Genomic DNA, 11,206 nt, shown 5'->3' with positions numbered 1-11,206 from the left:
TTAAACTCTTAGGCCTCGAGTCATCACCTTGCTATTGTTATATTATTGTTATCATTATTCTCTCTCTATATATGATCTAATTAAATGGATAATCTATATATCAAGGAGATTTAATTTTATGGATTATCAACAATTACCTGTAAACATCAAGTATAAATTAGGTTGCCCCTTAAAGTGACATTATTCTCCACTCACTTTTTATTATTCTTTAAACATAACATTATTGGATTAAGCCTTTTTATACTTAGTTAGCTATTTGATCCAAAACATGGAAAATCAAGATATGTCACTTTGTTATTTGTTATTAAATTTTACAAAAAATTTGTCACCATGTATATGTCACTTTGTTATTTGTTATTAAATTTTACAAAAAATTGTCACCATCTAACTTGAGGAGCTAATCAAAACCCTTCACAATATTGATATTAATTGCCAACCCAACAACTTATTAATAATAATTAAAAAATAATAGGAGCTAATCAAAACCCTTCACAATATTAATATTAGTTGCCAACTCAACAACTTATTAATAATAATTAAAAAGATAAATTAGCATTGACTAAATTTAAATTTTATTTTTGTATATATATATAATTTTTACTTTATATAATTCTTACTTTCTATTGTTAAAGCACAAAATCATTGGTAAATTTCAATTTTATTTATATATATATATAATCCTTACTTTCGATTGTTAAAGCACAAAATGATTTGTAAATTTCAATGGGAAAATTTAAAGCTAGATTTGCTCATAAATCTAATCTGTTGCTCTTATTGTTATGTTACAGAACAAAATAATTTCGAATTGCATTGATCTTAAACTCGTTGAATTGCACAAAATAATTTGGAAGTGCATTGATCTTAAATTCTTTGAATTGCAAAATGGGAAATCATGTACAATTTAGTGGGTGATCATTGTTGTTTCAAAGTCTTGAATGGGAATATTATCACATAAGTTAGGCATAATGATTTTTATGGGTCTGGCTCTCTCCCCATTAAACTTACCCACTCTCCATGCTTGGCATATTTGTCCTTGCCATAGCAACTTGTCTTTCAAGAAGTCTCTTGCAAGGTCAGGAGTATATTCATTTTTCCCATAGTCTTTCACCTCTTTAATAATTGTTTACTGCCTTATTTTGTCTTTCCTTGCCTTCACTATCTTGCATGTTGTCAACTTGAATATTTGTTTCTCCTTCCTTATTAACATAATTGCTAATAACTCGAGTTCAAGTTTTGAAAACTTTGGTGGAATCTCCTTTTTTTCTTCTCTTGCGTGCGTTGCCGTTCTCTTCATGTTTTGCACATGTGCCTTTATGCATTGCCGTTCTCTTCATGTTTTGTGCATGTGCCTTTATGCGTTGCCGTTCTCTTCATGTTTTGCACATGTGCCTTTATGGGTTGCCACTTTGTCTTCCCTATCACGGGAGCTTCCTGTAGCAATGTCATTTGTTCTTTTAAAACTTTATTGCTTTCTGCTAAAGCTTTGTTCTCAGCTGTTATTATATGAATTTTATGATCTCTTTCATGCCATTTAGCTTCTAAAACCTTCGACCTTTGTTTTGCATTTAACAATTCATTCACATAAAGATCAGATGACTAGGTGTGGATGTGGGATTATATAAAGCAGAATCATCAATGACTTTTCCTCTGGACTTCTTGTTACCAGGTACTTGTATAGAAGACTCGTTTAAATTTTAAAATGGCCCGATATTGTTTGACATCGATCCAAACCCACTTCCCACCTTTAACAAATGAAACAATTTTCACTTATCCTAAATCATTTATCCCCAAGACGAACTCATTTTGAAAAATATTTACTTCTATAAAATAGCAACCAAGAGTACTTCGCGCTGCTCTTGCTGTTCATTATCGCTGCATAAAAGCTCGCTGCTGCCAGAACTTGGAAGAGAAACCTGTCAATCGGTCTCTAGCTTATAAATTGCATGGTTGGACATAGAGCGCTATTTTCCCTCGTCGTAAGTACGTGCCGGTGAGACCTCCAGTGTTATTTTTGCTGCTGACTTAAACCCGCGGTTTCCGCTCCGATTTTTGCTGTTCTGAGTCAAAATTCTGGGTCAAGATGTCGGTCAGTAACTGTATAAAACCCAGCTCCAGACCCTATGGATGACGATGAAAGACAGTAGGAAGAACATCCGCAGCCAATCACCATTGCTGTGTTGGCCACGGCGGGGTACAAAAAACGAAAGAGAAAACCGTTAGCCTGAATCACTGAACTGCTTTGTTTTTCGATTTTCTCCTTGCTTCCAGAAATTTGAATAACAGAATCTACAATTCACAGTTAAAACAGTCAGACGGGGAATCGCGAGGCTATCGTTCATATGCAATAAGCGTTACGATTTTATAACTACAGATATGCAGTAGAAACAGTATTTGGGGCTGAAATCTGCATTTTAGGGGAAGGGAAGGATGAGGGCGATGTCCCAAATGAGGTTTCATAAGCCCCTCGTCGCCAGTGTGGCTACAGATGGTCTGTACAGGAGGGCCCATCCGTTCAGTTTGATTAATTTCTGCACTGAAGTTGCGAAATCCGAGCTGCCCTCATGGATGAAACGCCCTCGGAATAACGAAAGCCACAGCGATGAAGACGAAGACTTCGTACTGCCTACCGACAAGGCCTCATGGGCTAATGTCCGGGAGTATTTGGAACCCAAAACGAGACTTAGGGATAGTATACCAGAGACGGACGTGGAGAAAATAAGCAAAGTTCTTAATGCTCGGAGTGATTCGATCGGAGATATTCACAGAGCTCTGGAGGGATGCTGTGTTAAAGTTTCAGAGGACCTGGTAGAGCAGATATTGAAGAGATTCAATAATGATTGGGCTTCTGCATTGGGATTCTTTGAGTGGGCTCGCTCGCAGAATGAGTACAAGCACACAGCAGAGGCTTATGATACAATGGTGGACATTCTGGGCAAGATGAAGCAATTCGAAGCGATGTGGTATCTGATCAAGGAGATGAAGGAATTGGGGGGGCTGATTTCGCTAAGAACTTTCAGCAAGGTGATGTTAGAATTCGTAGTCCTAATCTCCACATTTATAAATACGTACTTAGTCATTTTGTGAATTGAATGGTGATGACGAGTACATGTCCATCTAAACCCGGGTAGGATGCGCAGCCCAAGGTTGCAAGATTGAACATAGCATATTTCAATATTTGTGCGATGTACAGATATGCATCGTCGAGGTTTACATCCTCAAGGTCCACACCTAATCCTGGTTTGGATGGGTTTGTGCTAGTGCACATATTCAATGCACCCAATGTTGAATTCAACCTATTTCGATATTTGTGTGTCATTGAGATATACATCCTCGAGTGTTCCAACCAATCTCTTGGTCTATATCAAACCCTGGTTTGAGTGGGTTTGTGCTAGTGTACGTATTCAGTTCAATGCATAAAATGCACTGTTACATACACATCACGCACCATTACATATGAACTATTGAATTATTAATGGATTCCTTCACTCAATTCCTGGTGCAGAGAATCTTGCTTCTCTATCAAACCCTGGTTCGGATGGGTTTGTGCTAGTGTACATATTCAATGATACAATGGACTGTTACAACTTACAACACACATCACACAACATTCCACATAAATATGAACTATTAATACATCCCCATCCTATCTGGGCTGCAGAGCATCTTGCTCCTCTTTGTGCAACTAATGTACACATTCAATTCACCCAATGCATCATATGGATTCAATGCACTGCCACACGCACACAAATATTAAGTGTTTATGGATCTTCGTATGTCGTCCAAGCTATAGAGCACCTTATTTATCTCCGTGCAACGAGGGTTTGTATGTTGTAAGTTGAAAAATAATGGCCAGGGTTCTCAAGCAGTCTTGTATTTTGTTGTAGCTGTATGGAAAATTTGGTTCATCGTCTTAACACAAATATTCTGTTGTGTCATATTGGTTGTTCATGTTGTGTTGATACATTTTAAATTCTGTAACATGACGCTTCTACTTTGATGACAGGTGATGAGGAGGTATGCAGGGGCAGAGAAGGCGGCCGATGCCGTTAAGACATTCAATCGGTTGGAGGAATTTGGTGTGAAGATAGATACAGCAGCCATGAATGTGCTGTTTGATACTCTCTGCAAGGAAAGAAGAACCGAGCATGCCTGGGACATTTTTTTGGATTTGAAGGATCGGATTCCACCAGCTCCCCATACTTTCAATGTTTTGATCCATGGATGGTGCAAGGCGAAGAAGCTTGAGGAGGCTGAATGGACCATGGAGGAAATGAGGAGACATGGGTTTGATCCTTCTGTGATCACATACACTATTCTGGTTGAAGCTTATTGCCTTCAAAGGGATTTTCGTAAGGTGGATGACCAGCTTGATGAAATGCAAAAGAGAGGCTGCCCCCCCAATGTGATAACTTATACTATTGTAATGCATGCTTTGGGCAAAGCCAAGGAAACACAAGAAGCTTTCAGGATTTATGATAGAATGAAGGCAACTGGATGCACCCCTGATGTTGCTTTCTACAACTCATTGATTTTTATTCTTGGGAAAGCTGGCCAATTGGAGAGTGCTCAGGATATCTTTCAGGAGATGGCAAAGAATGGTTTTGCACCAAATGTCATGACATACAATACCTTGATTTCTGTTGTTTGCGATCATTTGCAAGAAAAGAAGGCTTTGAAGATTTTTCATGAAATGGAGGAGGCTAACTGCAAGCCTGACCTTCAAACATACAACCCATTGCTAAAAATGTGCTGTAAACTGAAGAGGATGAAGATACTTTCATATCTGGTAGATGATATGCTTAAGAAGGATTGTAGTCCTGATCTTGGAACCTATACTCTGTTGGTGCATGGCCTCTGTAAAGCTGGGAAATTGGAACGAGCTTGCCAGTTCTTTGAGGAAATGGTGGAGAAGAAATTAATTCCTAAATATATAACGTACATTCTTCTTCTGGATGAGCTTGAGGGGCTTCATAAGAATGAAGAAAAGAAGAGAATCCAGGAATTGATGATGAAAGCAGAGAGCATGAAGCAACTGGGTCGCAGATCGAGAATGCAAGATGAAACATGATGCTCAACACTCAGCGAGGTATTTGCTGCTGAAATCTGCGACTAAAAATTATTTTTTGTAAAGAAATGCATCCTTTATTTTATTACTAAACAATAATAAGAAACATAATGAATGATGCATCGTGGATCCAAAGTGCTACTGTATACATTTCCCCTCCCTACCAGTCCTCGGAGAAATCTCTTTACAGCCAAGTGTAATCCAAAAGTTGTGGTTTCTCCCATATGGAGCAGATTAGTTGCTATATGAAGTGTTGCATAGGATTGCCGTTTGCATAAAAAAGAGTTACCTGTCAGGACAATCACATCCTAAATGATACTGCCTGCCCGAAAAACCACCCATTTGTCCCCAAAACTAGTCCCTTTATGATGAAGAGGGGCAACCAAAAGTGTACAATACTCAGAAACAAGTCATAACCAAAAAACTCCGGCACCTTTTTTAGCTTCACATAACATGCTTAACAGCTCTAGCTTGTTACGTACTAATGTAACAACCATCTGTAAGACCAGAGTGATGTAGCCTATCATTAATTATTAAACTGTCACGCAAGACAAACTACCCAGGTGCTCCTTTTTGTTTTGGTGACTCAAAAAGAGGAATTTATATTAAAGTACAAGTCTGTACAGTGTCGAGATTGGAGCACTGAAGTTTTTCACTCTAGACTAGGTGTTCCAAAGGAAGACTGGGATAACTCCAAGCTCATAGATTTTCAATGTAGACTGCCTCCTTTTCTCAGCCATGTTTCAAACAGTTCCAAGACTGTATTGGGAAAGGCTGCTGTGAACACTACAGTAATTTATAGTCATTGATAACACCAGCCATGATGTGGTCAAATGGATGTTGTGTCCTAGAAATTTTCAATTAGCTGTTGAGATTTGGATTACTGAAGTTATTCATTCTAGACTAGGTTTTTCAAAGGAAGACTGGGATAACTAAAAGCTCATATATTTTCAATGTAGACTGCCTCCTCTTCTCAGCAATATCACAAACAGTTCCAAGACAGTATTGGAGAAGGCTACAGTCAATACCACAGTAATTTACAGTCATTAGAAACCTCAGCCATAATGTGGTCAACTGGATGTTGTGCCCTATTATTTTTCAATTAGCTGTTTAGCTGAGTCCAGAGGCCATTACCAGCACTGTTGAGTGAATCCATTCGTTCTGCTCACTATCTTACCTTGAAGTTGTTGTACTTGGGAACAGCGTTCCCAGAAGGGAGAAACTGATTATCTTTTTCCGTATCACCTCCATTGAGGATATAGCTCATACCCATAGTAGAGTAACGAGTCAACGACCTTCCCCTGCATTCTCTAAGACCTTGGTTAGAAGGGAGCCTGTCACCTGCTTCATCTAGCAGTGAATTTGATTGTCGTCAGAAAACCATGATCATCATTTCCTGTAGCTGCCTCATTTGCAAAAGATTTATTACTTAAACCATTCTAAGCACAAAAGTCCTTTCTTCATATTCATCCATATGACAATATTTAAACGGTGTCATCCATAAGGGTTTATGTTGGGGAAGTCACAGCCCCTGTGCCTATCTACTCTTCCTTCTGGATCACTAGTGTCCTGAGCTGCCTCCTCACTTGGGATTCTATGAACTGTGCCATCGGCTGTGAGATCCTCTTGCAATTGACAGTGTCTCCTCCTTTCTTCCATTATAATCTTTATCAACTCTTGTTTGATGTTCTGCTCCAAGAGTTTCTCCCATAGATCTGAGAACCTCACCTCACCTACCTGCCCACCCCCCTAAGATTGGTTAGCAGGTCAGCCACTTCATTCCATGCCTGGCGAATGTGAAGGAAACTAAGGTGTTCAAAGTGGTTCATGATCGCCTCAATTCTGGGCAGAGTTGGTTTCAATCTCCAATGATCTTGTAGATACTTCTCGGGAATTTCCATAACCATATTCACGAGGAAGTTGATGACCATCTGCGAGTCTTGCTCAACCTCCAACTATTTGATTCCTTTTTGAAGGGCTTGTTGAATTCCATAATCCATTGATTGGATCTCTGCTGCATTGTTGGTAGTAGTCCCTATATTTGCTGCAAAAATTAACACAGTGATGCTTAGAAAATCCTGAACTATAACTCCTATACCAGCTAAACCTGGGTCCTGGATTGCCTTTGGAAGTTCCATCAAAACTGATGTTGAATAGGGTGTTGAAGAATGTAACTAGGTTCGGTCTTCATAAATTGTATTTGAGTCATAATGAAATGTATTTATCAAAAGAAAGAAAAATAAATTATTATTAATATTATTCTGATTTATTAAAGCATGGGTTTCATGCTTGAGTCATCATGTTATAGGTCAAAGTCCCCATTGAGGACTTCTAGGTTTTATATTAAGTCATTAGAGTCACTGTCCATTCAATGAGACCCTTCTTGGGCTTTTGAATCATGTAAAAAGAATTATTATTGAGTCAAATAAGTCAGTTGTCACCTCCACACCAAGTCAGCCTTTACCTGATCAAGTCGGCTTACATCAGGGTATTTCGAACTCCATAAGAGGCTATATAAATAAGGGCAGTTTGATTCATTTGAGGATATACACTCACAAGTTCGATATTCAAGAGAGAGAAGCAGAAGAATACAAAATTGCAGAAGAAATAGAAGGAGATTTGCTGTAAAAGGAAGATCAAAGTTTTTGGGTCATCTCTCTCACATGTGTGAATTTACTGGGCTACTACTAGGGTCGAAATTCTAGATTCTGCTGCAGGTCAAAGTTCTGCTGGTGGGCCGGAGTTTTGTTGTTAGGGAGGTCGAAACTTTGCTGCTGCAAGGTTGAAGTGCTAGGTCAAAAGTTGTTGCTGGAAGGTCATCATTTGCAAGGGCTGACTTGGTGATTGGAGGAACTCTGTGTCTAGGTCAAGGAATCTTGGATCATCTCGTGAAACTATTAAAGGAAGAGTTGTTGATTTGGTTTTCCCCTGGATAGGGGTTTTGCTTTGGCTGTCCGCCTATATCTGTTGTCTTTGATCTTCGTGTTATGGTTTTGGTAATTGCTTGATGAACTAAGTTAAAAAGAACACAAGAAAGTTAATAAGAACATAAGAATATCACAAATAATTATCAACATAAATAAAATCTTTTTGCCTTTCTGATTTTCTAACATGGTATAGAGCTAAGGTGAAGAAGAAGGAAAAAGGCAACCTGAAGGTCTATTGAAAGGAGTTTTAAGAAGTTTGAACAAGGGACATCAAGGAAAATGATCATATAAGGAGTCAAGCCTACTATCTTCAAGAACCATGTCTAACTCATTGAAGGGAGAAAATAAATTAGAAGAAGCATCCAATTACAAGGCATGGAAAAGGAGGACAAATCTCATCCTCAAGAAAAATAAAGTCTTGGATCTAGTCAAAGGAAAAGTAAAGAAGCCCACAAATGAATCAAGTGATCCGGACTTAAACAGGAACGCAACAAATTACAGAGATAACCATAAACACAGATATGCAGCGGAAATAATACTTCATTTCATTAATGTAAAATACTGAAATATGCTTACAAACAATAATGGAAATAAACTAGCTAGGGCGATGGTAGCTTATCTCTGAGAAGAGATGTGGTGGCTACATGCCTCTGAACTGTGTTACAATGAGGCTCGAAGGCCTATTTATTGTTGAGAAACAATGGAAAACCCTTAACATTCCAAAACCTAACCCTAGAAGATGAAATGCCAAACTATGGGCCCCGTTTGGGTAAATTGGTACACCAACTTCCCGGGGTCGTAACTTTGGCATACGATCTCCGTTTGACACGTACAATAGCTCGTTAGAAAGATCTATCCGAGCACTACCACTTTGGGAGGCAACATCGGTCCATGGACCCATGTTGCCCCAGATTTCCCAAAAAACGTCGTTTAGGGCCTCAAAATGGCTCCGGACGTTCAGGACCCGAAAAACTGCTAAAAATAGTAAGTTGTGCTACAATTAAAGAAACTGAAAATGCTGAGAGAAACAATGGTGGGGGTCCAGGTGGACTTGGCAGGTGGCCACCAATATCCACCTGTATCATTCCTCCCCCCTTAGGAAGCAATGGTCCCCATTGCGTTGAGTTCCTCCATGAGATGAGGAAACTTTTGCTGAACTTGTTCCCTGGTGAACCACTTGCCCTGTTGAAGGAGTTGGCTTGCTTTGACAACTCGATACAGTTGGATATTCTGTTGGCGAGTGTTCTTGATCTGTGTGTCCATGATCCGATAAGCTGCAGCTTGTTCCATGCAATCTGGATTTAGTTCTGTGGGTGTGAGCTGTTCTGCAATGTCAGATGTGTCTAGCAATGGTGGAAAGCATGGTCGAAGGCGGTCCACATTGAACACTGGGTGCAGGCCAAGGAATGGGGGAACGCTGAGCTCAAATGCATTATCTCCCACAGCCTTAGTAATTGTGTAAGGACCATATCGGAGTGGTCTCAGTTTCCGATAGGCTCCAGTAAGGCGTTCCTTTTGCAAATGCAACCAGACTTTGTCGCCCACCTGAAACTTGTGTGGCACCCGATGTTGATCATGTTGCTGCTTGTACTTGGCATTTGATTTCTCCAGAATTTCATGGACCTGCTGGCGAATATGTTGGATGTGCTCGATGAAGCTGGTGGCCTTATTTGTTTCGGACTGGACATGAGCTGAATTTATGTGAGTAGCTGCAAGTGCATGGCCACATCAATGGGGCATAGTGGCTGGAATCCCAAACCCACCTGAAAAGGGCTGTGGCCAGTCGAGGTGTGAAGAGCTCGATTGTAGCTGTGCTGAACATAGGGGAGGCTCTTGTCCCATGTGCGTGGATGCTTTGAGTTATACATGCGCAGAATGTGCACAATCATCCTATTGACGACCTCTGCCTGGCCATCAGTTTGAGGATGGAAGGCTGTGGATTTAGTGAGTTTGGTGTCCAGCATTGACCAGAGACTGGACCAAAATGTACTGAGGAACCGACTATCCCGATCTGAGATGATAGACTGTGGGATCCCAAAGTGCATCCACGCTCGTTCAAAGAAGAGTTTAGCAGTGGCTTTTGCTGTGATATTCTTCTTGCAGGTCGCCATAATGGCCATCTTCGAGAACCTGTCGACGACCACAAAAACACAGTCATTTCCATGCTTAGTGGAAGGAAGGCCTGACATGTAATCCATGGAGATGGATTCCCAAGGTCGACCAGGGGTACGCAGCGGGGCATAGAGGTCTTGCTTCTTGATGGTCGGTTTGGCAATGGCACAGGCAGTACATGATCTGATGTACTTCCCAACATCCTGTCGAAGATTCGGCCAATAGAAATAATTTTGCAGTACTGCCACTGTTTTCTCGACCCCGAAATGCCCAGTAGCCCGACTGTAGTGTGCTTCCCAAATCATCTTGGCACGCTCGTTTGAAGGAACACAAATGTGACCCAGGTGGCATAACAGGGCATCCCGGAGGTAAAAATTTGGAACATGCTGACCCTCCAAGAGTGTTTGGTATGTGTGGCCGAATTCTGGGTCGCTTTTGTAGAGAAGTGGCCAATCAGAAGTCTCGTGCCCAAAAGAGTTGAGCACGGTGGTTAACGCCATGATCGGTGGTCGACTGAGGCAATCTGCAACATTATTGGTGCTGCCCTTCTTATACTTGATATTCAAGTGGAACTGTTGCAGGTATGTAGACCACTTCTGATGGCGATCATTTTGCAATTTCCCTTGGGTCTGTATGAACTGCAGGGGTCGGTGGTCGGTGTGGATGACTGTTTCCTTCCCCAAAATGTAATGCTTCCATTGTCGGCAGGCCTGCACAATGGAATACATCTCTTTATCATAAGTGGGGTACTTCCGGACTGTGTCTAAAAGTGTTTCACTGTGATATGCCACTGGATGTCCATGTTGAGTAAGGACTGCCCAATAGCATAGTCAGAGGCATCTGTCTCGACCTCAAATGGTTGTTGTAAATCTGGTAACGCGAGCACTGGTGCCGTGCAGAGGCGATCCTTCAACTCTATGAATGCCTTATGTTGAGATTCAGACCAAAAGAACTTTGCTTTCGCCCCTCCCTTGGTGACTTGACTCAAGGGCCAAGTAATATGAGAAAACCCCAACACGAACCTGCGGTAGAAGTTGGCAAGACCTAGAAAGCTGCGGAGCTCTGTTAGAGTGGTTGGAGATGGCCAATCCCGAATGACTTG

The 11,206-nt window shown here is 40.7% G+C and overlaps 1 protein-coding gene across 2 annotated transcripts in view; it reads left to right on the top strand.

Annotated features, from left to right (window-relative positions):
- The first annotated feature begins 1,833 nt into the window (after positions 1-1,833).
- The window catches only part of LOC149195653 (uncharacterized), a 138,068-nt gene continuing 128,695 nt past the window's right edge, over positions 1,834-11,206 (top strand). For both annotated transcript variants that reach the window (XM_089405389.1, XM_089405390.1), the window contains exons 1-2: positions 1,834-3,021; positions 4,004-5,086. In XM_089405389.1, coding sequence (XP_089261515.1) covers positions 2,428-3,021; positions 4,004-5,068 — 1,659 coding nt within the window. In that variant the 5' untranslated portion in view covers positions 1,834-2,427 and the 3' untranslated portion in view covers positions 5,069-5,086. The remainder of the gene's footprint in view (positions 3,022-4,003; positions 5,087-11,206) is intronic.

This window comes from Pinus tabuliformis, chromosome 2_2 (genome assembly GCF_031772625.1).
Source record: "Pinus tabuliformis cultivar Carrire ecotype Pingquan chromosome 2_2, CPIR1, whole genome shotgun sequence".
NCBI classification, from domain to species: Eukaryota; Viridiplantae; Streptophyta; class Pinopsida; order Pinales; family Pinaceae; genus Pinus; species Pinus tabuliformis.
This window is presented reverse-complemented; position numbering and strand designations above follow the sequence as displayed.